The sequence below is a fragment of the Leishmania braziliensis genome, chromosome 33 (genome assembly GCF_000002845.2).
Source record: "Leishmania braziliensis MHOM/BR/75/M2904 complete genome, chromosome 33".
Taxonomy (NCBI): domain Eukaryota; phylum Euglenozoa; class Kinetoplastea; order Trypanosomatida; family Trypanosomatidae; genus Leishmania; species Leishmania braziliensis.
In genome coordinates, this window is record NC_009325.2 from 1,224,237 (window position 1) to 1,249,895 (window position 25,659).

At 55.3% G+C, this 25,659-nt stretch overlaps 7 protein-coding genes and 1 pseudogene across 8 annotated transcripts; all 8 read left to right on the forward strand.

Moving 5' to 3' along the window:
- Positions 1-443: 443 nt before the first annotated feature.
- Positions 444-1,448, forward strand: LBRM_33_3110 (D-alanyl-glycyl endopeptidase-like protein; the record flags this gene model as incomplete). The annotated part of the gene is made up of 1 exon (XM_001568028.2): positions 444-1,448. One exon carries the CDS (start codon positions 444-446, stop codon positions 1,446-1,448), a length of 1,005 nt encoding a protein of 334 aa, XP_001568078.2.
- Positions 1,449-3,669: 2,221 nt separating this feature from the next.
- LBRM_33_3120 (hypothetical protein) lies at positions 3,670-4,854 on the forward strand (the record flags this gene model as incomplete). Its single annotated transcript, XM_001568029.1, has 1 exon — positions 3,670-4,854. One exon carries the CDS (start codon positions 3,670-3,672, stop codon positions 4,852-4,854), a length of 1,185 nt encoding a protein of 394 aa, XP_001568079.1.
- Positions 4,855-7,719: 2,865 nt separating this feature from the next.
- LBRM_33_3130 lies at positions 7,720-8,880 on the forward strand (annotated as a pseudogene). Its single transcript is given in 2 exon segments — positions 7,720-7,848; positions 7,852-8,880. Coding segments are annotated over 2 exon segments (1,158 nt in total).
- A 1,061-nt stretch (positions 8,881-9,941) lies between these two features.
- Positions 9,942-11,090, forward strand: LBRM_33_3140 (D-alanyl-glycyl endopeptidase-like protein; the record flags this gene model as incomplete). The annotated part of the gene is made up of 1 exon (XM_001568030.2): positions 9,942-11,090. One exon carries the CDS (start codon positions 9,942-9,944, stop codon positions 11,088-11,090), a length of 1,149 nt encoding a protein of 382 aa, XP_001568080.2.
- A 1,659-nt stretch (positions 11,091-12,749) lies between these two features.
- On the forward strand, positions 12,750-14,165 carry LBRM_33_3150 (conserved hypothetical protein; the record flags this gene model as incomplete). The annotated part of the gene is made up of 1 exon (XM_001568031.2): positions 12,750-14,165. The coding sequence occupies one exon, from the start codon at positions 12,750-12,752 to the stop codon at positions 14,163-14,165; it is 1,416 nt and encodes a 471-aa protein (XP_001568081.2).
- Positions 14,166-15,478: 1,313 nt separating this feature from the next.
- Positions 15,479-15,826, forward strand: LBRM_33_3160 (conserved hypothetical protein; the record flags this gene model as incomplete). The annotated part of the gene is made up of 1 exon (XM_001568032.1): positions 15,479-15,826. The coding sequence occupies one exon, from the start codon at positions 15,479-15,481 to the stop codon at positions 15,824-15,826; it is 348 nt and encodes a 115-aa protein (XP_001568082.1).
- An 814-nt stretch (positions 15,827-16,640) lies between these two features.
- Positions 16,641-17,867, forward strand: LBRM_33_3170 (conserved hypothetical protein; the record flags this gene model as incomplete). Its single annotated transcript, XM_001568033.2, has 1 exon — positions 16,641-17,867. One exon carries the CDS (start codon positions 16,641-16,643, stop codon positions 17,865-17,867), a length of 1,227 nt encoding a protein of 408 aa, XP_001568083.1.
- A 4,491-nt stretch (positions 17,868-22,358) lies between these two features.
- LBRM_33_3180 (hypothetical protein) lies at positions 22,359-23,147 on the forward strand (the record flags this gene model as incomplete). Its single annotated transcript, XM_001568034.1, has 1 exon — positions 22,359-23,147. One exon carries the CDS (start codon positions 22,359-22,361, stop codon positions 23,145-23,147), a length of 789 nt encoding a protein of 262 aa, XP_001568084.1.
- Between the last annotated feature and the right edge of the window lie 2,512 nt (positions 23,148-25,659).

The window sequence follows — 25,659 nt, forward strand, 5'->3', positions numbered from 1 at the left end:
TCATGCTTACACATCTACGTTGCTGTACTCCTTTCGTGTTTTACCTACGCCTCCTCATCTCTTCTGTTCTTCCGCTCTAAACTTATACATTGAGGGATTCCAAAGCACGCACACCCACACCCGCGCAAAGGCTGCTACTGCTGCTTCTCCGATTTGTGGCCAGGACTGTTGTTCCTACTAGTGACAGATTCAGTGAGTGAGTGTACTGCACAGACTCCCTCCTGCTTCAGCTCTATTCCCTGTTCCTCTTTTCGTCCTTCTTGGAACAGGCGCATGGAAGAAAAGCAATGCAGAAGAGATCGAGCTCGAGTGAATTGCTGCCGATAGAACCCATCCTGAGAGTCAGCGCCACGGGTGACGCCCCTCCTCACAGGGAGTCCGGACTCAGGTCCCCGTCTGGCTCCTCCTTGTCTCACAATCAAGAGGGAAATGAACAAAGCTGCATGGGAGGCGCTACGAGGTTTGTATCTTCAGGTGCCAGCACCGAAGATGACGATGTTGTCGTCCGCCATTCTCGCAGATATGGCGGTGCCACCATTCAGCGCAATACCTCTTGCGAAATCGACAACGAAAGGACTCTCTTCGTCCAACAGGAAAACAAGCGTACCGACTCGGGTGTTGCCTGCTTCGGTGCCGTGCGGCGCTTTGTACTGACCCGAGATCCGCTCCTCTACGGCTTGCTGAAGTGGGGTCTGTCGGTGTTCTTGCTTCTCTTTCTCACCTTCATTCTGCTCGGCTTGTTCTTCAATGTCTTCTTCTACAGAGGGAACTGCGAGAACACCAACGAGACCACAAAAGGGAAAACTGATCCAAAAAAAGAGTGCGTTACGCCGTTTGGTGCCATCCTTGGCGTCTATGACGGCGTCTTTGGCTACAGCAACTGCAATGACGACTACGAGTCTACCAAGTACAAGTACGTGAATCTGATGGTGCCGGTGCTGAACAACAAGACGGGGAAAGTGGAGTACACCTCCAAGTCGTTTTTCACGGGACTGGAGTGGCAGTGCGTTGAGTTTGCACGACGATTTTGGATGCTAAGCGGGAAGCCGGAGGGCGCGTACTTCGACTCTGTGGTTGGGGCAGCAGACATTTGGAACCTCTCTTTTGTGCGGCTCGTGTCGAACACGTCGGCAACCCTCCCCCTGCAGAAGTACAGCAACGGCGGCCGCCTAAGTGACGGTCTCCAGGCACCTGCGCCAGGTGACATCATCATCTACCCTGTTCAAGGTGGCGGCTTCCCCTATGGCCACGTCGCCGTCATCACAAAGGTAGACATGGCGGTGAACGGCGCCATCTACGTGGCAGAGCAAAATTGGGGTAGCGCCATGTGGGTCGATCCACACCACAACTACTCCCGAAGGATCCCTCTAATGTACGATATGACTACCAGTAGCGTCACGCTGAACGACCCCAACGGCATAATCATTGGATGGATGCGCTACGGCTGAGCAGAACTGCTCACAAAAGCAAGCATAGAAGAGAGCGAAAGCCCCACTGGCCTTGTTTGCACGGCGAACACCCACGCACACACGCACAAGCTTATGTTTACACGTTGGAATTATACATATATACAGACCCATGCGCATATGGGTAGCACATGCGCTGCACTCATGGGGCGTGCTAGCAGGTTCGACCGAGCGCAGGTAAAGAGTGATACGAGTACGCTCCGCTCTAACTACGCTCGCGTACATCGCTCGCCCCCACCCTCGCCGACGATGCCGGTCGGCCCACCGCGGTGGCGGACGCTTGGCGGCGACGGACCGGCTTGGGCTGGCGCGCGCCAGGCCACTACGAATTGTGCCGACGGCTCGGCGCATAAGCGAGCGCCCCACGGCGCGACGCGCGACGGCAAGCGCTACCTGGTGGCCTGCACCTCCGCGCCAAATAAATAAGGGCGCCGGGCTTACGAGACGGCAGAGGGCCATGCCTGCCCAGCTCCGCACGGGCACCCCTCCGTGCGGTGGACTCCCGCAGTGGCGGGTGCCTGGCAGCAGCTGCAAGGGGTGCAGGTGGTGCGCTGCCGCCGCGCCAGCAATGTCGCCCGGACACGGCCCCGCCCAGAGCAAGGCGGGTCGCGGCTGTGTTTGCGTCTCGTTGTGGGCCTGCTCGTGCCAGCGTGACACGGGGATTCACCACGTACATACGTCGTGGAGGAGGGCAGCTCGAATATAGGACGGCCATAAGAGTGAATGCGTGTGTCTGTGCAGATCTCTCAACGTCTCTCTATGGGAAGGGATTATTTGATATTATTGTGTGTTGTTATTCTCCTGACCAGCCGTATATTTCTTCGATTTCTGATCTGCATCTCCTCTTTTTCGATATTTAGCGTTTGTAGTACGTGTGGGGGTGGGTGGGCGCTCATCTTCGTTGCACCTCTCGACTCCCTTTTCTCCCCCTCCCCCCCACTTTGGCTCACAAACTGCGGACTTCTCACCGGCAACCCTCGACAGCAGCTTCCACTCCTTCTCCCCTTTTTTTTCTCACATTTTATTGTTGTCCCGTGTCCTGTCGCCGCTCTGCTTTCACTGGGACTGTTGTTCTCTATGTCAGCGTTGTGCGTCGATTCGCTCTTCGTTCGCCTGTGTGTTTGGCTGTCGTTGCTCTCTCTCTCTCTCACTCCCTACCATTGTGCTTTTGCTTTCTGTGATTTGGATGCTTCACCAAATGCGCTCTTCTCTCTCGCTCTCTCTTTCTCTGCACGTGCACGTGGATGTACGCGTTATGCGGGGCGTGACACCCACATCGATTGTACACATCGGTCCAGGCGCTGATGTGGGTGTGTACGCGTGTGGGCCTCTACTTTTTTTTTGTTCTTTGCTGTTATGGACGACCACAATGAAACTTGTTCGGTGGAAATGCGAGGAGGGGATGCCGGTCGAAATATTCGTTAGCGGTGCTCCAAACAGCTTATGTGCTAGCGACAAAGAGGAAACAACGATAGCGGAAGGTGTTGTTGGGAAAGGCAGCAGTGAAGGTGGTGGTGATGATTATCACTGCTGATCCACACCCACGCGCACGCACACACGCCCCCCCCCCCCCAAAAAAAAAAAAACGCACAGATGAATGGCATCAGCTGTTTTCGCTAAGGGTATGTATGCGGACTCAAGACCCTTTCTTTGCCACACAGAGCCAGTCGCCATTTTTCGAGCCCTTGCAGCCTCCTCCGTGCGCATGTGTGTGCGAGAGGTAGGAGGTCAAGTACAGGCCGGCCCACACATGCGCTTGGAAGTGCAGAAGTACGCGTATCTGTGCTGACAACTTCGCTATCGATTTGCCAGCTATTGGCCCTTCTCATCTCTTCCTCCTGCTCTCGACTTTTCCCCGCATATCACACATACACACGCTCCCTTTCACACACCCGACACACACGTACGCATAGTCTCGCAGGTGTGCTTTCTCTCTTGCCATACGCATTTGTTTCTGCCTTGTGTGTTTTAACCCTTTTCCTACTTTTGCTTTTCGCTCAGATTAACCCCCGTTTCCCTTCATTTCCTTCGTGTGGAGTTTCGGCGTCCTTACCTTATCTACGTGTGCCCGTGTGTATATGTTTTGTGGAGGTGGGCTGTTTTGTGGTGGCTAAGCTCAGCTTGACCTTTCGGTTACTCTCGCTTTCTTCCGCCGCTGACTCTAGCAGCCATAGAGGCACAAGAAAAGCAGAAAACAGGGACAATGGTGCATCCGTCGCAGAGAGGACGCAGTGATGGCCGTTACCGTACCACTGTGCTGTGTGCCTTTCTAGCACTTGCCCTTATTTTGGCTGCTCTGGGCTGTACCCCCGTACGCGCTCAGCATCGCATGCGCGAGCTGGAAGAACGTGAAAGGAATGCCTCTGAAAATGCTGACAAAATCGCCGGCGGCAGCGGCCACAAGAACTATGAAGCGGCGACCAAAGACGGAATATTCAGAGATGCAGACACGCAGACTGAGTCTTCGAGCGATAGCGTAGAGAGCTCCGATATGGTGACCGTTTCTCAGAGTGGTGCGGTGTCTTCTTCCCTCGAGACAGTAGACGCGCCCTCCACCGAGCAGGGTTCGTCGTCCTCTGTACCTGCTAGTAGCGCCAGAACCCAGCCTAACTCGTCGTCGTCTTCAGAGAGCAGTGACCCCTCCATAGCGTCTTCTTTCTCTGAGATAAATAAGGGAGAACAAAGTAATCATAGCGGCACCAGTGCCATCATCAGCACTACCACGACAAGCCCTAGCACTACCACCACAACAGCAACCCCAACAACGAGTCATTCTACAGGTGGTGACGGTAAGAGCACAGTTGTAGCTTTTCTTTTCTTCATTGTCTTCATAGCAGCACTGATCATGTACAGCGGGCGACTCTGCCCAAGCAAGTGTCCGTTCTTTGATTATAATGGCGGCAGACCTGGCAGCGGACTGCGCCTGGAGATGCAGCCGCAACTTCAGCACTACACCAATCTGCGCGGCAACGAGGGCGGCCGCGACATCTTTGTCGAAATGGGCGACAAGCCCACCCAGAGGATGCGCGACTCTGGCGCACACCACGATAGTGGCGCGATGGATTCTTTCAGCTTTCTGGTGCAGAATAACCCCGCCGCGGTATATGAACCCTTCGGCTCTTCCGGTTTCTCGGCTGGTCCGGAGGCTGCGCAGGCCCCACAAACGTTCAAGAATTCGCTGAAGTCACTGCGGAAAGGCATGCGTGGCCACACATCGACTACGGCTGTGTCCTCCCCCGTCCCTGCTACGACGACCGGAACGTTGGGCTTCGGCACGGGAAGTCCGCTTGCTTGCTCCACTGCGGACACACGTTCGAGTTACACCGGCACTATTACTACGCCACTGACCAAGATGACACCACGTGTTGAAGAGGACTGGGAGTGGTGAAATGAAGACAAGTAGAAGCGAGAAGCACAAGGGGGGGGAGTAAAGAGACCCAAACGGGTGACAGGCTCCATGCACAACGTGAGCGGTATGCAGAATCCACATAAACCGTCTCACTGGCATTGCTGCCGCTGCCTCTTTCTCTCTGTTCCTCTCACTTTTGTCTGAAGTACGTGCGCGCTCTTCATGCGTGCGTAGTGTCCTCCTTCGAGGTCATGTGTCGCCATTCGAGCCGTGCGGTGTGTATGGTGAATCGACACGCATGGACCCTTTCATTTTAAAGTGATTTTCTTTTGAGGCTTTCTTAGTGCACATCATATTCTCCTTTACCTCTCTCCCCTGCGCCTGCCGCTGTCTGTTTTCCTGTCCTTTTTTTTTTCTCTCTCTTCATTCTGTCTAGTTTTTTTTTTCTTGTTCCTCTCCTTCTTTCTATTCATTGAAGTCATGCAGCGCACCGTCGGACGGTTCTCATGGAGATACAAGTCGTGTGCATTGCGCTATCACTGTGGTCAACTCACTTGGTTCGCGTTGCTGCAGTTTTATCCTTGCTTCGTCTTGGTTCGTGTCATTTTGGATCTATACATTACTTCTATTCATTTTTATTTCATGGAAACAAACAAACAAGAGAGACGCGCACACGCAGCAGCAGCAGCGAGCCAGAAAGAAGAAAGTGAAACGAAATGCGCTCATGAGGAATACTGTGATGATAGTGTTGGGTACACACGTTTCGTCATGAGCATCACCATCGACATGCGCACATGGGTAGCACATGCGCTGCACTCATGGGGCGTGCTAGCAGGTTCGACCGAGCGCAGGTAAAGAGTGATACGAGTACGCTCCGCTCTAACTACGCTCGCGTACATCGCTCGCCCCCACCCTCGCCGACGATGCCGGTCGGCCCACCGCGGTGGCGGACGCTTGGCGGCGACGGACCGGCTTGGGCTGGCGCGCGCCAGGCCACTACGAATTGTGCCGACGGCTCGGTGCATAAGCGAGCGCCCCACGGCGCGACGCGCGACGGCAAGCGCTACCTGGTGGCCTGCACCTCCGCGCCAAATAAATAAGGGCGCCGGGCTTACGAGACGGCAGAGGGCCATGCCTGCCCAGCTCCGCACGGGCACCCCTCCGTGCGGTGGACTCCCGCAGTGGCGGGTGCCTGGCAGCAGCTGCAAGGGGTGCAGGTGGTGCGCTGCCGCCGCGCCAGCAATGTCGCCCGGACACGGCCCCGCCCAGAGCAAGGCGGGTCGCGGCTGTGTTTGCGTCTCGTTGTGGGCCTGCTCGTGCCAGCGTGACACGGGGATTCACCACGTACAAAACCTCCTTCATCTTGTTCTGAGTCACTTCTCTCCTTCTTGCGAATTCTCACGATGGGCGCTTCCTTTCCGTGGTGCCGGCAACACTGATGGCATCGACTTTTCCTTAGTTCGCTTCCCTTGTTTGTGCTTATCGATGCATTTCTGTCTGTAGCGCACACTGGGTGTGAATCACCGGGATTCTCCTTCTCCACGTAATGGGCGCCGGCCGCTCAGTTGTTCGAGGAGGCGGGGCGTCGACGTTTTCTTCCCACTTGCCACGACTTCGGGACAAGGATGGCGAGGAAGTGTGCCTCTGCCCCGCCTCTGAGGTGTGCGAGCAAACGCTATTCTGCAACCCATTGGTTTTCCACTCCCTTCCGGCATCCTCTAGTGCGTACGATGCGAGCAGTCAGTCGTTGTCATCATCATGCCTTTCTCTTGGGAGAGCGTCCCCCCTCGGCCGCCCTCTTCTCTTAGGAGCCTCCGCGATCGGCGAGGCAACGTGTTGTCAGCGTTCGCTGGGCCGGCCTGGTACGGTACACGTGCGCGGCAGAGACAACGATGTTGACTTATCGGCTCAGATGTACAGGAGCTTTTTCGAACTCGCCATGGATCAACGTCGACTGCAGCTTCAGCAGCAGAAGCGTTTCTGCTGATTTTACGTTCTGCGGTGATGGTAGTGTTCTTGGTGGCGATAGCCTGCCGTTCTTTCTTCTTCAACGGAATGCGTCAAGCAAGGCCGGATGCTCGCTGTGTCCTTGCGCCGTGAGTAATGGAGCCGTGTGAAACTTGCCCCTGCTGCACCCCTTTATGAGGCACGTCCCTCACATCCTTCTCGTACACCCTTCCCTTCCTCCACAGCACAGACATCTGCCAACTTGGCCTTTCCTCGCTTTCATTGTGTTGCTGCCGTTGCGCTTGCCTGAGCTGTGTCCTCTTTTGGTTCCTGTAGACATTGCGAACCCCACGCTGGCGGGCCCCTTACGCACACAGGAGGATGTGATTGGGTGCTGCTGCTCTTCGCTGTCTCTCTTTCTCTGATTGAAGTGCGATAATCTGTGCTGCCAATCATCCACAGTCTTCTCTCGCAGCCACGTTTATTCGACAGCACACACAACATTGAGCTGTCGTCGTGCAATAAGTGTGTATAGGTGAGATGGAGCATCATCGCTGCTTTTCAGAAGAACGCCTTCCCATTCACTTTTAGTAAGTACACGTTTTGTGTGTATCTCTATTGCTTCTCCACATGTTTTTCTTTTCTTCTTTGCTTCTTCTCGAGCCCAGTTCTTTCCTGCCCCAATCTTTTCCGTTCCTTCTTCCTCGCCTTCACTTGGGTAAGTCGAGGCTAGGACGCTCACGTTGGCACCGTTCATTCTTCTCTGCTTCTCTTCCTTACGCGCTTGTCATGCGACTACGCCACCATGTGCGCCCTCTCCCCCCTCTCTCTGACTGGACTGTGATGTTTTTTTCTTCTTTTTTTTTTTCAGTGCTTGTTATCGCTTACTACGTCTGCACACTGCGTCAATCTATATAAGGCTGTTTTGAGAGTATCAACGTTTGAGTGTGTGTATGTATGTGTGCATCGGTGGCTCTACTCAGGGCCTCCGCGAATCAATGCTTGCGTGGCGTGGAGGTGGAAGGTCTGGTGAACCTGCGAAACCTCGGCAGCAACCGAACGAGCGGCAACACAAAGACCATAAAGTGAGGCATCGTGGATTGTAGCGATGAGCTCTTACGCTTGCCAGCGGGTGTGGTGCAGCGGGTGCTCATCCATCAGCTGCATATCCATCACATGTAGCATCTGCGTGCTGGAACCGAAGTGTCAGCGAAGCAGTATAGTTTTCTTCGCGTGCAACACACGTCTCTGTTGATTGACATGTACAACGCTGATCAACTTTAAAACGAAGGTGAGCACCTCAAGGAGGTAGCGAAGGCGCACCGTTTCATGCAGGGGATCTACTGTGAGTTTGTGCCCCTGTGCTCTCTTTCAGGGTGGGGGGGGGGGGGGAATCGTCAAGGACATCATCGACGGATATATTCTGTGACGATACTCCCCTCCTCCACTGCACCGCGGGTAGGGACAGCAGGAGGTGGTGCTGCGCTGCTCTGCCAACGCTGAACGTGATGAGTGGAACAAGCTGAGCAGCGTCTACACGTACGCGAAGTCGCACGTGGGCCTCACCGAAGAGGACATCGAAAAGCTCTACGAGCGGATGCTGGATTAGGTACGTGCTGCGCGTGTGCTAAGCTTAGCCGGTCGTTTCTATATACCGTGTTTTCTTGGTCTTCTTTTCTTCTTCACCTTCACAACCGTTTCAGTGGTGATCCCCACCCCTCACCTAACAGGTCTTCTGTGTTGATGGGCCTCGTTGGGTGCACGTCTCGGCTTCTGCTCGCACGTCTTCCCCCAGTCTCCTTTCCTTCCCCACGCTTGTCTTTTTTCTCCTCATCCATTCGCCTGTTGTCGTTCTTCGTGTGGGTGTTTGGCTGGTGCGTTGTGTTTTCACCCCCATACGTCCCACGCCATCTCCCTCATAGCTCAGTCACGTACCGGCATCTTGCACCTGTTGTGTTGCGGCCCGTCTCTTTCTCTCTCTCGTGTGTGTATGTGTGTCCGATGTCTTCATTTCCGCGCTCGGAGGCTGTAGAAGGCGAGGGGGCGGGAGGGGGAGGCATACGACAGGAAAAAAAGCGCAGGAGAGGAGCTGTGACGAGAGTGGACGGAGGGCGGTGATAGAGGATTTGGGAGGAGGGTGGATCGGTTGTCGATGTCTCCGACGTCCTCCTACATCGAAAAAATTTTCCTCTTTACTCATTTCAACAGAGCCCTGCTCGCCCTCTCTTCCTCCGTCTTTACGCGCTTCCTCTCTCTCTCCCTCTCCGGGGCCCGCTTGAAGTCTTCGTGATTCTTGGTCGCATCATTATTCCTTTAATGTGCCCGTGACCTGGGTGCCTCGGACAGTGTACGTAGGCATGGGTCCCGGGTGAAGTTGTGCTCGTGAGGTGTTCATCATCTGCAGTAGTGGACCTGTACGCTTCGTTCGAGTGTGTCTCAGTTGTCTCCTTCCCCTCTAGTCTCTTCAGTGGCCTCTCGTCTCCAGTTGGGTCTCACGGATGTGATGCAACGTGTGCACTGCGCGAGTAGACGTGGTGAATGACGTACTGCCTTGTTAGAGTGGCCGTACAGTCACAATGATAGGTGATGTGGCAAGGACACAGGCAAAGCGATGAGGGCTTTGATGGATAGAGGAGCATACAAGCTCACACGCGCACTGTATCTACTAGTCGGTCCTCACTAGTAGAGAAGATGTGGAGGGTGGAAGGATGATAGTACCTCTGCCTCTGGAGGATGCAAAGGCATCATGGAAGTTTCCTCTCTTTGAGAAGACAGTTGACATGGTGTGTGGTAGTGTTGTTCAGTTCTGGATAAAAGAAGAGGGTGATCTCGTGTACGTGTGGAGTTACTGCAACTGTTGATGGTGTTCGCACCTCCTCGCTACAGCGGAGATATTTTGCTCAGCGCAGTCGACAGTCATATTTCTGCCCGGTAGTGCAATGCAGGGGTCTTCTACGTAGTACTCTCCGCCCCTTCTCTTTCCACCCCTCCTGAAATAACTGTCTCCTCTTCTTTCGACTCACATATACCCTCTCCCTTTCCTTTTCCTCTTCGGATACCCCCTGAGACGCGAAGGTTTCTCACCACGTGCCCAGTACACAACTCATTACAGAGCTCGACAACCTAACCTTTTTCACACACACACACACACACACACACATCACCACTCTCTTAAGCCCATGCGCAGTCGCCGGACGGCATCCGGCGCCGCCGAAGGTCCTGTTGGTGATGCCGCTGCCAACGCTCCCCACCGTTTGCGGTCACCTTCGCCACCGTCGGCGTCGTCATCGTTACTGCACAGTGCGTCCTTATTCTGTGCGCGAAAGGAATCAGACTCGAGCAATGTAGACGTGTGCGACGCGTACGCGATACGTCTTCGGAACGAGGCGGTAGATGCGGTGCGATACCGTCGGTCATATTGGCATGTGCACTGCTCCCCCAGCATCCTGGTAGCCCTTCTCATCTGGGTGACGATTGGCCTTGTCGTGTACACGAAGCTCGACAGCTTTCATCTGCGTAACGGTGCCGCACCCACAACCTCCTCCGCTGAGACGGTGCACTCACAACTTCCTGACGGCTGCCTTGACCACCATTGTCTGAAGGATGGCGGAAGTGAGCTCTTTGGAGCCGTTCTCGGAGCCCACAACGGCGTCTTTGCCTACAGTAACTGCAACAGCAACACCTGCATCTCCCACCTAGAGCACCAGATGGAGATCCCTCTCCCACCCGGGTCTCGGACGACTCTCGACGCTCCACACGCAACGACCCGCCCCATGAAAACAGGGATGAAGTGGCAATGCGTCGAGTACGCACGGCGGTACTGGATGCTGCACGGCAAACCGACTCCCGCCCTCTTCGGCACTGTGGTAGGTGCCGCCGATATTTGGCACTCCATCCACTCTGTTACCTTTCTCGACAACAAAACAACAGCGCCGCTGCTTAAGTTTCAGAATGGCGCGAAGCTGGGCTACGGTGGCAGCGCACCTCGTGTCGGTGACTTGCTCATCTACCCCCGCGATACCCTGGGCAATTTCCCATTTGGCCATGTCGCTGTGGTGGTTGGGGTGGAGATGCCCGCGAACGCTGAGGCGAACGACTCCTATACGGACGCTGAAATGGCAGCAGCACAGCTGCGTCAGCGACGCGGCCTCGTCTACATTGCAGAGCAAAACTGGGACAGCGTACCGTGGCCGAAGCCATACCACAACTACTCACGCTCGCTGCCGCTGGTGGTGCTGGAGTCGGCGGAGGGGCAACCGCTGCAGTACACGATTGAGGATTCGTTTCATGGAGTTCAGGGCTGGGCGCGGTACGATGACGTGCCGTAGTGTTGACTGAGTTTGTGGGTACGTGTGGCTTTTTGGGTGTACAGGTGCGTTGGTCTCTATGGATCGGGGATGTTTTACGCCTTTTCCCCCTTGTCGCTAGGTGCGAGTGGTACGAGCCTGGTGTGAGTGGCTCCTGGATGTCCTTATCCGCCTCGCCATCAACCTCACTCCCTCTCATTTACTACTATCGTTGATCTGTTCGATTGCCTTTCTCGTTTTCTCTCCCTCTCTGTCTCTCTGTCTCCCTTTCCAATTCCTCCCTGCAGGTATTTCCGCCTCGGGGCCGAAGAAAAAAAAAGAAAAGCGAAGTACAGAGAGTAACAAGCAGAATGTGCCAAACCGCCAAAGTATCATCGCAACCATGGGATGCGACTACACCAGCAGGACTTGGTACACACACCTCTCCATGCAGCTGCGGAGGCGTGAAAAAAAAAACACGCACGCAACCACCCCCATTTTATCCTGTCGTTGTGTTCCTCCTGATGACGGAGCGCACACCTCCGTGCGTGGAATCGCAGGGTCCAGCGCCCACACCCCCACTGCGTGTGGAGAAGCCGAGCAGCCCCTCTATCCCTGCCAATGCCGAACCACTCCTGGTGGCGACAGGCTGAAGTGCCTACGGCGTGGGGAGGTCAGAGCGCTGTAGCGCAACTGATGTCGGCAGTCGGGTCCTGGATGACGGAGCGTCAGCGTGACTCGAACGTACCTCACCCGGCCCTCACTGGTCTACTGGTGACAGAGGGACCTGAGTCAACATGGGGGGTTTTTATCCGAAAAAAGAAAAGAGCGTGCGAGTGTGTCCATCCCTCTCTTTCTTTCCTTCGTCTTCCTCTCTCACGCACCACTAGCACTGGTGTGTGTTGTCCCCATTTGCAGACATAATACCTACATGCATATCTCGCCATCTCTTTGAAGGGTTATCACACACGCACACACGCACTCGCACACACACATACACACACTGTGTTGGTGGGCATTGTGCGTCCATCACCGTCTTCTCATCTTTCCCTTCTTGATCGTTTTTTTCTTCTTCTCGGTGGTGGTGGCGGTCCTGCTCGTGACGTTTGAGCGGGACTCACGTGCTTTGGTGCGAAGTGATTGCCATTTTTGCACGCGTAGTGCCGATATCTCGCCACGTCGCTTTTTTAATTTCTCTCTCACCTCGCCGTCTCTCATCCTGGTGGAGGAGAGGGGAGGGGGTGTTCAGCCGTTACACATTTGGGGTGGTCTTGGGTGCGTAGGGGGGGGGGAGGTGTGTGTGTATGTGTGTGTAGGTGTCAGTGAGTGTGTGTGTGGGTGTGTGTGTGGGGGGGGTGGATGCCTTTCCTCTCATCTTCTTTCGTTTTTATTTCGTGTGTGTGTGTTTTTTTTTTGCGCCTCTCTTTGTCTTTATTGGTGTAATCGCGTGCGTCTGTGTGGAGGTGCGTGCTCGGGCCTCACCCCCACTGCCACTGAAAGTAGTACGGACGACTCTCAGGGTTCCCCTCTCTCACCCTCCTCCCTCAACCCCCTCTCCTTTTTGATCGGTCTCTTTATCGCCTTCATTCATTTGGGCGGTACTCTCTCACGCCCGCCTGAAGCACGAGCGCAGGCGGTCGCCCTCATACAACCTTTTCTCTCTCTCTGTGTGGGCGTGGGTTAGAGCACAATCGCGAAGCGATGAGCACACCACGGCAAAATCTACCGGATGACATGAACAATGACGACGGTGGTAGTCGTAGCCGCCATAGAGCGCGGCCAAACCCTCTCGCCTTCCCGCGAGATCGCGCCTACGGCACTCTCAGGGACGACAACGACGGCGAGGGCGGCTGCAGCGCCGGTGTAGGGAATTCTCGGCAAAGTGGACTTCTCAGGAGTGGCAGCACACACAGGCTACCTAGAAGCGACTCGATGCCGCTGTGGAGCCACGTCAGCTCACCCATCATTCAAATACGAGACCACTGCCATCAGCAGTGGCTGGCAGTTTTGCTCACGATTGTTCTGCTCTTCCTCACTTTCTACTTTGTCTTCTGTCTTTCAGCTCCAATGCGGGCGGAGTGGTGCGCCACACCGTTCGGCAGCCTGCTGGGCGAGAGCAGCGGTGTAGCGGCGTACAGCAACTGCCGTAACGACTACGGTGGGGATCGAATGGAGCGCTTCGTGTCGGTAGGGCTGCAGCGGCTCAGCACCGGCTTTAAATGGAAGGCACTTGAGTATGCCCGTCGCTACTGGATCCTGAAATTTCTGCTGACCTTTCCACCCCTTCCCAGAGAAGATTATGTCATTCTCACGGAAGCAGCCAACGCCGTGAATGGGCTTCGTGGCGGTCGTGGCAGCTCCGTCGTGCCGCTGGAGCGGTACGCAAATCTTTTTCTGCCAAGCGTGGTGCTGCAGAACAGCAGCCAAGACATGCCGGCGATGAAGCTAAATGGAGAGCCTAACAACCTCTCAGCTAGCGTGCATCTAAAGAACCGGCAGAAGGCACTCGTGCAACCGTATGATATCGTCGTGTACGCCAAGAACTCGCGGACGCTGCCGTCTGGTCACGTCGCGGTCGTGATCGCGGTGCACGGCCCCTTCCATAGCGTCATCGCAGCCGGCAAGGAGGTGCACTGGTTCATCGTGAAGAACGCCTCGACGTTGGGTCGGCAGCCTATGGCGCCATGGTCAAAGCTGCCGCAGCAGCTTCTCTCACAAGGGAATGGGTTTGTCAATGACTCCGTGGCGCAGCCGAAAAACGCGACTAGCTACGACACGGAAACGTACTCTGCTAGTAGCGAGTGTGAGAACGCCTCAGCGAAGGGGAAAGCCAATATGATTAGCGGGTGTAGCGTCCTCTATTACAAGGTGTTTATTGCAGAGCAAAACTGGGACAACTCCTATTGGGACACACTGAGCTATTTGACCGGGTCTCCTCCACACAACAACACGGCGAATGAGCCGTCATCGAGGCGGCGACGCAAGACCGCAGCAGGGATGCGCAACTACACCCGAGTACTCCTCCTACACGAGTACTCGAACCCGCACGGCTTCTTCCTCGAAGACACGCACAACAATGTCATTCTTGGCTGGGTGCGCGCCTCTTCTGATCGGTAACCTTTTGTGTGTGTGTATGTGCGCGCACAGCATCTGCAAGAGGCAGCAAGGCCACCGAAAGATCCAGCGAAGGTGTTAAGAGCCTCTTCCTTCACAGTTATATGTATAGCGACAGGCAGCTGAGTTTCCTTGTTCTTCTATATTTCTGACCCCCCTTCTTGCTCGCCACTGTTCTCACCCAGTTGCGAACGGCAACAGTGAAGAGAAGACCAACAAAACAATAAACCTAGATCGGGTCTGCACAGATGATGTCCAAGTTCCCCACGGCTGACATGGGCGCATGCGTGTGTGTGCGTGCGTGAAAGCGAGCGAGAGAGAGGTGACATGGGCTTTGTGGAGAAAGCTACATGGCAACAGCATGCAAGAAAACGCACGCATACACACACGGAAAAGATGAAAAGCGCTCGAAGAAATAGACAATCTCTGGTTTGTGAACTGACGACGAAGGCGTTGATGCGTGTTTGAGTGATTTTGTGTGATGTGTCGGTCTGATTTCCCTCTTTCTGGTGCGCTTTGTGCGGCAGAGGTGGCAACTCCTTCTCCCTCTCCTCGTCTGCTTTCTTCTCCTTTGCGCTGCATCTGTGTGACTCATTCCTGGGCTTTCCGCGCATGAGCGGTGTGTGTGTGTGTGTGTGTATCTCCGCGTAATGCGCTGGCATGCTTGCGATATGCTGCAGATAAATTACTGTAGAATGAAAAAGACGGACGACAGAAAGAGGTCGTTATGTTCGTTTCCGGTATGGTGAGGACGCGTATGCTCGCAGGTTCCAGTGAGCTGTCCTGTGCTGTCGATTCACTGCACCGCTCTCTCTTTCCCTCAACGTATTTTGCTGTGGCGGGCAGCATCAGCTTTGTGAAGAACCGTGTATACACACACACAGACATATATATATATATATGTGTGTGTGTGTTCTTTCCGCTACCTAGTGCGCCTGCGCACACTTGTTTAGCATGCGACGGGGGGACAGTGTGCAGTTGCCAAGTGGTCTGCTGCCGAGCCCTTTCTCCACAGCACCCACGGATTCCTGCCTCCTTTCTCCCTCCCTCCCCGTCATCCTCATCAAATACCACCCACTCTTCTCTGGTGCTTCTACAGCTCTGCGCCGGCAATGAACAAGGATGTTGCCGTCGCTCTCTTTGCCACCGTCACCTCTGTGTTTAGTGAAGCGTGGATCCTGTTTGTACACTTGAGTGTTCCGCGTCGCCGAGACATTGAATTTTACCCACCTAGCCTCTGCCTGTGAGGTCGGACGATCAGGACGTCGCCAGGAAATAGTCTGTTCTCCGACCCCCTTTCAATACTTTGCCTCGCCATGTCGCAAGACACCATGTACCGCCACCAGCTGTGGCACATCGAGGATCCAAGCTTGACGGTGTCGCAGGCCCGTCTCAAGCTGCTCTTCGACTTTGACCCGCCGTCACAGTACCGACTTCAACCAAACGGTTCACTGTTGCACGGTATCCGGCCCAGCTGCGTACTGTGTGGAAGTGTAAATCCTCCAGGCGGAGCCGCAGCGGCACCGCCTGCTGCACCGATCACCACGCGTCGGATAGGCGTGTTTGGTCGCGTCGGCAGTGTCCCTGTTCAGTATGAAGAGCCGTTCGTGACAGAGTGGACAGATGTTGGCCTCCCCCCGACCTCGACGAAAGAGGACGCGTGACGACAACGGTCCCTCACGTAGGTGTAGGCGTGCTTTGTTCACTATGCCACCGCTCTCCACCCGTGTTGCGCTGCTCCTTAGAACGTAGATATGCGTATTGCCGTTGTTTGTGCCATTCTCTCCCCTCCCCTCCTTCCATTGCGGTGCGTCTTTGCGTATGACACTCGTTATTGTTTTGTTGAGCCGCTGCATCTCATCGACTGACTCTGGGGCGTTGTACAAACCGCTTTTCTTCCTGTTCGGTTGCATGACTGGCTGGGGTTTTTCGGTGTGCGTTGTCTGTGAACTCTCGCGTGGCGATGCCACTAACCGAGAGAACAAAGAAGCTGATAAGAAAGGGAGAAGCAATAGACTCAGCAACCAGTGACCGTGCGAAAAGGCTACGTCATATGACCACTCTGCATTGCTGTGCCTCACGTAAGGGGGAGGGAAGGTTGCCGTCTTCGCAGGTGGTGGTGACAGAATGACTGAGCACGGCGTTCTACAGTCACGACTGAGGTCCCCCTAACAGAGGATAGCTTCTTCTCCACTCCTCTCCCTCCCTCGTTCCTCTGACCCCCGTCCCCACCTCTAAACCTCCCTTCTCCCGTTTCCTACCCCACCCACCCCCCACAAAAAAAAAACGCCACCCTCCTTCTTCATCCACTCGCTTCTGACCCACACATCAACATTTCAGCTACAGCACGAAGAACAATCGCACCAGCGAGGCAGAAGAAAGTGAGAAGCACGGCGCCAGGCCACGAGCATCCTCATAACCAGTGTCATTTTTCTCTCTTTCTCCTTCATCGCTGCTACAAGCTTGGCCTGCACGCGGATGGCGAATGCAAGCGCTTCGGCGCCGCCATTGTCGACTTCGCCGCCACGGCATTGGGGGTCTGACCTGCTGCTGCGCAAGGTCCCACTCTACGCCCAGGCACGGCAGTACGCCAATGTCGATCCTGACGACACGTGGTCAGAGGGAAACACACTCGGCTACGGGCCGAGCAGCTACCCACTTCTGGCGGCGGTGCGCTCGTGCTACGACATGGTAAATCGTGACGAGGTAGACGCTGACACCTCATCAAAGCTGCGAGTGACCACCGCATTAGTTGACCGCTCTCCCTTCTGCGGCATCGACAGAGCTGGATACGCCCATGTGCCGGCACAGCGCAAGTGGGCGTCCACAAATCCGCTGGTGGCAGAATCGGCTTCGCGGAACTCGGAGCAGCCAACGGCCCTGGTTCGCCGCGCTGCTGCCGCCGCTGTGTTGGATGACGCCCTCGGCCCCGCAACTCTGGCACAGGTGCTGGAGCCGTGGTTTGGCGTCATCGAGGATTGCCTATGTGCTAGCGCGCAACAGCAGCAGGTCGAAGAGCGCGTGCGACCAGAGGGCAGGAAGGCAAAAGAGAAGGCAGCCAAGAGGAGTGACAACGGCGCAGCGGGAGCACCAGAGGACGGCGATACCGCCGATAATGACACTGTGCGAGTCACTGACGCGGACGTGTTGCGCATGCTGCGCCGCAAGCGCATCTACAATCGGGAAGACGAAACTCACGGTGCCGTGTACACCCGGCTCGAGAGCGTCATTCTGCATTACAGTGCGGCGACACCGGAAGAAAAAGAGATGCTGCGGATCTCGCGAGTAGCGAGTAGCGACCCTTCCGCGGCGGTGCTCATCCCTGGCCAAGGCAACACGGCAACGGCGCCGTCGCAGGAGACGTGGGGCAGTCGTATGCTGTCGCTCGTTACGTCTACCGTGGCTGCGGAGGCCGGCGGTGGTGCCGCGCGACGCAGCGACGAGGAGGCCGAACAACAGCAGAAGGTCCTGGCCTACCTGAAGCGTGTGCGCTGGATTGCTACGCAGTGGAGCAGCACCACAAACCAGATGGCGCTCAAGGACGCTGGAGCGTCGGCACCGTCGTGGGGTCAGATGACAGAGGCCCAGCGTGTGAAGGTGGAGATGCTGCACACACAGAGGCAGCGCCGCCGCTTCCGGCGTCCACGTCGTGGTGGTGATAGAACCAAAGGTAACGGCAACGACGCCGATGCTGTGGAGAACTAGCTTGGTTCTGTGTGGTTGCTTGTCCTCTTGTCTTTCCTCTCTGTGTACGGCGGTGTCTCACGGCAGCAGGGGCCAGGGTGCTCTGGGACTAATTGGCCGTGAGTTGTTTCTCATCTCCACCTTTTGAAAAGAGTACTTGACGACGAGGCGGCGTGCCGCGAGTAGGAAACCTCCCCCTCCCTCTCCCCATCCCCCTGCCCCCCCCCCCTCTCTCTCTCTCTCTCTCTCTCTCCGAAACAAATGCCGAAACTGCCCCTGTGCGCTCGACGACTCCCCACCTGTTCCACGAGCATGAGGATTTGGTCAATGGATGACCTTGAAAATGGTATCATGCCCAAGATGGTACAACGTGGGTATAGCTCATCATTTACTTCGTTGTCTCTCTCTCTCTCTCCTCCTGTCTGATGCCGTCTTGGTCTTTCTCGTACTCACTGCCTGGCACACATCACAGGACTCACACGGGGACTCACCAATACGAAAAAGTGCTCAATAAGCTGAGGGGGAGGTGTGGGGCCGGTGGACATGCAAAATGAGCAGCGATCCTCATCATTTCTCAAGGGCGACGGTAGCGTGTACGTACACACTGGACAAACTCAAGCGTCCGGTGCCCTCACTTATGTGCTAGAATTTCTTGTTTGTTAGCGCCCTCTTCTGTGTCGCCTTTTTGGCTCTCTCCACCAGCCTCACACAGGCTTCCTTTAGCACCGCAGCCAAACGAAGCCTGTGTGAGGATGGAACAGCTACAATACCGTTCCCGGATGAAGCTACCAGGGCCAACGGCTTGTCGCTGCGGCAAGGATGCCGCTCCCCGCATCTGAGATCGGCTAACGTCCACTAGCGGCGCATCGAAAAATCAAAAAGAAAAGAAGCACATTACCGCTGTCGAGCTCCGGCATCCTCTCCGACGCAAAGGATCAGTAAAGAGAGAACCGCGGCAGGTCCGAGATACGTGATTTTCACAACCGCAAATTCACCGAACAGGATGGGTGCATGGTGTGCAGAATGCACTTCAGTAGGGATAGCCACGCGCTTGGCAGCACGCCACTGGCGCGGATCGTCAGGCTAAAAAAAAAGAGGGGCTGGCTGACTCGCTTGCTGGCTGAGAAACGCGAAAAGAAGGTTACGAGAGAAGAGAGGGAGAGTTGGTCGTTAGGATTCACTGTCCAAGGAAGGGCTTTGCCTCGAAGAAAATGTGGAAACGGAGTTACAAGTGCTACTTAGGATTCAGTAGAGATGATTGCTGTGGCGATAGGGCGTGACCTCTGGAGAGAATAGCACCACAATGTAGGCACACATGAGCACACGAACAAATCCACACGTAGATAAACATCCTGACCACTCCCCTCCCCTCTCCGCAGTGCAGTCGAAGTGAGCAACAAGGTAGCACTCGTGGAGATGACGAGCATGCCGAATCACAGGCACCCCCATTGAAAAACGCCAACGTGACCACTCCTTCCAGATTTATTTTCAGTTTAGCACCTCACCACGTTCGAATGAGAGGAAGTGCTCACTCCATTTTCTCATTCCCCTTTATTCGGTCAAACGTTAGCATTAGCTCCGTTCACGCAAGCAGCCGCTTGGTTCTCAATGCGGTGCTACACGCAGTGTGCACCGGCACTCTACAAGCTTGCCGTACTCGCCACACTGCTGAGCTTCTGCTGGGTCGCCCGATTACCCCCTCCCCGCATACGCGTGGAGTATTCTTGAGGTGGCACATGTGTCTCGATCAGCACAGATTTTTTGCCTCAAAGCTGGCGGTATAGTTGCGGAGTGCGCCTTCTCCAGCTGATGTGCATGCGCAAAAAAACAGCGGTTCCACTCACATTGCCTTTGCGTCCTGAGGTGAGACTCAGCAAGTCGGCAAAACGTCTCCTTCGCAGGATTTTCGGCCAGCACGTGCAACAGAGTTGTGGCGAACAACTACCAGTGCAGCGCTCCTTTGGTCACGACCACAAATCTGCTTTCGTCGGTGCTGCGCCGTGCAGCAAACCATCATGGCACTCGCACACACACACATATCGAATACGGTGCTTAAGATGGCACAGCCGGATATTTCTATTAGGTGATCTCGAACACGCCCTAGTACGAGCAGCCGCTTCGAGGCACCGTTGCTAGTGAGCGAAATGGTTCCTTTTCAACGTGTCACTGCACAACGGGCAAGTCAGCAAATATACGCATGTAGTCGCACCTTACCTATATCTGTTGCGCCACGGAACCGGGCTGAGCACCACCGCCTGGCGACCTTCAGCTCCGTGGAAATTCTACCGCACGCAGCGCAGGCCAGCTGCAGGACCACGCGCAACATCACCGCGACGCCACAAGCGCAGAAAAGCAGCGGGTGCACCGGCATACGCGCCGACGCGTCGGCACCATTCGCAGTGACCTGGCGCGCGCCAGCCCAGGCCGGTCCGCCGCCGCCAAGCAGCCGACATCACAGCGTGAAAATGCACGTGGACGTACATGTTGATTCGCGGTAGTGCGCTTCGTGCCCTTTTCTCTCGTCGCGAGGCACTTGGGCGAGGGTGAGGGGGAGGGAGCGGAGGGGCATCCCGCGCGCTCTCCCTTTTCGTTGCACTCTTGTTTTTCTTTCTGTGGCTGTGGCACGTCGTCGTCTCTCTCCACGTGTGGTGTGCGTGTGCCGTTTTTTTTTCTCGCCCTCCGTCATTGAAGGCGCACCTGTACCTTCTCGCCTTCACCCCTGCCTGCTGCCGTCGCTGAATGGGAACGGTGCATGGGAGTGTGTAGTGACGTGCCGCTGTGTGCGCGCTTGGGCTCATGCACACGATGACACACGCGCGGGAAGACGCTTTTGCTCTTGTGCTGCGGACTTTATTCTATCCATGCCTACCGAGAGGCCGCACGTGAGGTCTCTCCATTTCTCTCTCGGTGCATGCTTGTATACTGGGGCATTGCTGTTATCGTAGCGAGCCGTGTTGCCCCACCAACGCTTCTTCGCTCTTTCTCGATGCCGCGAAAGCGATGCTCTGCTACTGCACGATCACTTCTCGCCCACTCTTTGGATTGTTTTCGTCGCTCTCGCTACTGTTGACCTGAGGTGTTTGCTCTTTCCCCTCCTTACAGTAGTTCTCTCGTTTTTCACTTGGCGATTGCTGCTGTCGCGTGTTCCTCCTGGAATGACAGAGGGGATCGCAGGTACGGTGCTGGAGTCCCTTTTAATCATAGGATGGACACAGAGTGGGCAGCTAGGAGCTTCAGCAATGATGTAAGGAGCTTGCGCTCAGCATACTTTGAGCTCAACACTGCAGACTGCCGTGGCTCTTTTGCTCTCGCGCAACATACAGGAACTATGTCACCTTGTTCTGATCAAAAACAACGAGCGAGGCGCCTGTGATACCCCCCCCTCTGCATCTATCATGTATGGCGGCATGTTCTCAACAAACTGTAGGAGGTGAGTGGCGTTACTCTGCGTGTCCTTGGCTACTTCTCTTGTTGCCGTCTTTTCTACCCCACAGACAGGTACCGAGCCGCTGGACTTGTTTCTGCCGTACGTGTGTGCACCGGTTGGTAGGACCTTCTTTCTTATTAGTTTGATGGCTTGCCTTTTTCTGCTTTAACGCCCGCTGCCTGTGCCCATCAAGTGGTCACTAGGTAGGCTGATTGCCAACGAGCAAGGCTGAACTAGAGGGAGTATGGCTGGGGCCGCCGTACGAAGCTGAAGGAGAAAGAGGTGCGGCGTTCACGCTGTTGGAGGGAGCCAACCGTAACATGAAGGCCTCGTTCGCCAGTGGATTGTGAGAGTTGCCTTTTAATTTTTTTCTTTCCATGTGTTCCCCTCCCTCTCCCCACCTCAAACACTGCACTGTGTCTCTCCTTGTGTCCTTTTCCTGCTCGTGTTTGCGTTCTTGGCTGCGAGCTTATTGAGCATTGCAGCCGTGCGCACGCTTTTTCGCTTCTCGGTTTAGGTACAGCTACAGGAAAGATACCAGCCATCCTACAGGGAGACCTCGGAGCGCGAAACGAATGTAGTGCCGCTTAAGCTGGATCGCCTCTGGACCTTGTCGCAGTGGCCGCATGACGCTCAGTGGCATCCTCTCGAAAGTGCCTCCCCACTTGCGTGTGCGCAGGGGCGGAGTCCAATCACCTCCTCTTGCACTCGCCAGCACGCACCCGCTACTGTCTTGTTTTCAACGACCATGTCCTGCTCTTTTCACATCTACTCTCTCCTCTTGTCCTCCCTCTGTTTCCTCACGATTAGCACCGTCACTCTTGAGCACCGCCCCCCCCCCTTACTCAGCAAGGCCACGCTAGCCTGAGAGTTAAAAAGTGCCATTTCTCTTTTACTCACCTTTTTCCCGCACCGCTTTCTCTCTCTCTCTCCCTCCTCCTGCCAGCATCCGGCGTTCTTTGGTATGCTCACGAGGCACAGACGCCTGAAACGTTAGACCAGGCGCTCGATTTGACATTTTTCGCGGCCCTCACCACAGAGTCCCCGCGAGCCGTAACGTGCATACCCACACGTACCGACACCCAATGGCTTGTAGCATTCTCCTTCCTTTCATAATGGCCTCCATCGCCACCACAAGCACGACCGCCGCCTCTGTGGGGCAGCCTCACCCTGGGAAAGTCGTCCCCCGCAACCGCACGATGACACGCGGTGCGCTGTGCATGATCCGGCCGCATAAGAGACCTGCGTGTGACAAGACTTGTGCCATCGTTTTAGGTTGCGTGCTCAGTGGCTTTGCTCTGATCGCTTTCATCTTGCTGTGGCGCTGCCTCGCTGCGAAACGCCAGCGTGAGAAGCGGCTCAGGATGGAGAATGACGCCTGCTGCAAGGGGTACCTCTACGCAAGCCACGAGGAAGTGAGCACGAATGCGAACAGTGCGGAGGTGCCAGTGTCGACAATGATTGAAAAGGATATATTGCCGAACCCATTCTCCGCCAACACGCGCTCGTCTGCCTCTCCGCTGGATTCCTGGAACCCCAATTCGCACATAAACAACCCACTCGATGGCGTGTCTGCGGCTGACTCCTCAGGTAGGGGGAGTGTAGTCGAGCAGGTGCTCTCCTCCTGCATCCCGATCCCCGAGGACCAGGTCGTGGCATTCCCGCAGGAGCAACCCACCTGTCTGGCTCCGCAGGTCGAGGCTCCGCAGGTCGAGGCACCGCAGCTGAATGACGTAGCGCAGGAGGAGGAGGACCTGCAGGCTATAAAGTCAAACCGCCGGCCGCGCATGCGGCGCCGTAATCACCTCCGCAGCGTGAGTGCCGCCGCCTGCCCGGAGGACAACGTAATCGATATTCTGGACAACCTGGTATAATAGGCAGGTGTGGGCAGAACACTGAGCGGCAGCTTGCTGTTCTTCCTCCTGGTCTCTGTGTTAGGGTCTTGCGCAAGCGTCACTCTATGGTGTAGGCTCCCGTTCCTGCCCCAACCTCACAACAACGCTGTCGCCAGTACTTTTGAGCTCTTCTACCGGATGCGGATAATACCAAGAGGGACGGTGAGGGGCTCCTGGGCGTTCCACAGCGATGAGCATCTCACATGGATGAAGCCAATCGGGAGCCATGCCACACAGCATGTCTTCCGCTGGTTTACCGGTGGTCCCTAACTCCTCCTTGTTCTATCCGCTCAGGCGTCGTGAAGGAGTCGCTTAGAAGCGGGGTGCTAATGCGGAGAGAGAGAAGCACAAAAGGCCAGTATGCGTTGAAATGCCGCGACAGCGTGGACAACTGCAGCACACCGAGTCACTCCTTTTCTCTCATGTAGTCTATTTCTTTGCAGGCTTGCACCCACCCACCGCCTCCTTCCTTCGCGGAGGGCGTCGATCTCATCTTTTCATGGAGTTAGTTTGCGCCTCTTAGTTCATAGAACTCCTACTCCCTCCCTCTCTCAGAAGCACTTGTGTTCCGTTGCTGACGTTAGGCTTTGCACATTCTCGCTGAGTTTTGCTGCCTTGAGTTAAGTGTTCTGTTCTTTCTCAGTGCAGCAGAGGGGAAGAGGCAAAGTGTGGGTTGTGTGCATCTGCCTGTGCAGACGTACTCGGAGTGGCTATAAAATTGGGCACGTTTAGAGGAACAAAAAGGCTCTTCGTGGTGGTCTCTTTTCTTCTCGTTCTCCTCCACTGCCCCTCCCCATCCTCCTCGCCGCCTCTTGAGCAGGCCTGAAACGGCGTTAATCGATTCACCCACCTTCGGCGCCGCCTCCTGGCGCATGTGAGATGGGCCTCTAAAGTACTTAGACTGCATACACTAATACGGCGAGGGCACGCACTTCGGAAGGTACACATGCGCGGGATTGCTCTGAGTATGTTCTCTTCCCTCGTCCCTCCCCGTTTCTCTGCCCCCACCCCTTTCTCTCTTTCTTTCATCCGGCACTCAGTCTTGTTTGTCAGCGCTTCCTTTTCCGCTTCTTTCTGCGCCGCTCCCTTGTTGTGGTGGAGCACCTGAAGAGAGAAGACGAAAAAACGTTGTTGTCTCCCCCCTTTTTTTTTCTATTCCTTTCTCGGTTTCTCTCTAACACGCCTGGCCGCGTATATACTTCTGAAGTGTCTCCTGCTCACGCCGGCACCCACACTGCATGTCTTTATTGCTGTTTTCTTCTTTGCCGCTTTCTGTTGTGTGTTTTGGACTCTTCCCACATTTTTCCCTTACCCAGCTTTTTCTCTGTTTTCCCAACGAGTGTGCCGCGCGTAGTGGTACAGGAAGTTCCTGTGAGTAGGTCATGGCACTTGTATTTTTTTTTTTGGGGGGGGGGGGGAGGGGGGGGGGGTGGACCGGTGCTACTGTTGTGGGGGCTGGCCACTAATTCGCAGCCGCCTCTTCCTTGTCTTTCTCTCTCCTCAGTTGGAATTCATTTCTCATTCTTTTCTCTACCCCACGGTTTCTTTCGCCTGTATGCATGTATTTTTTTTTTTTTACTTGGAACTACGCATCCTCTCTCAACCGCGTCTTTCTCAGCTCGAATGGGAGTGCTTCTTCTGTTGTGTTTCGTGCTGGACGTTTGCATTTCTTTTCTCTCCATGGAGGGCCTCTTTTTTTTTTAAGTACGGATTGTTGTCATCGGTATCAAGACCTCGGCAAATTTTCTTTGTTCCTACAGCATGTGTTTCTCTTCTTCGTCTCCCCCCGTCAGCCCCTCCCCCCTATGCACAGATGCGTAGTGCACATGCACGCACGGCGTGCTCCTGTTCTCTTTTTTTATGCGTGCGTATTTCTGTCTATGTATACATGCACCACGGTGGCAGCTCTATGCGCGCGTGTAGGCGGAGCGTGTGCAAGCCTGCAGTGTATATCACAAACACCTTCTCCCTCTCTCTGGTCTGTCCCTCTCTGTCGAGCTTCCTCTAAAGCGACTCTCTCTGTAAGTTCGGCCTGCGTGCTCTCTTCGCCTTTTCTCTCTTCGGATATACCTTCCCCCGCCACACGCTATTGTCTCTCTCTTGTTTTTGTGTTTCTGTTGTCTATGCTTTTTCACTTTCTCGTTTTCGGACTAACCTCTGGAGGCTCGACATGACACGACTTTCCTCCCATTCCCTCCGTGAGTGTGCGTTGCCTATCTTGTACGGCAAGGGTGCACGGCGGGCGGGGGTGGGGTGGGGTGGGGTGGGGGGGACTTGTCTGCGTGTGTCTCTGCGGTTGTAGAGGCATGTCATCGACTGTGAAGTGTCAGTGCGCGGGATATAAACGACAAAGACACGACGGAGGACAGGGAGGGAGACGGGGGCGTGGGTACAGCGCAGTCGCGCTCTGCGTGATCCAGGACTATTTTTTCTGAACGAAAAAGGAATGCCTTCCTGGGTGTGCGCAACGTACGTGCCAGCGCATCTATGG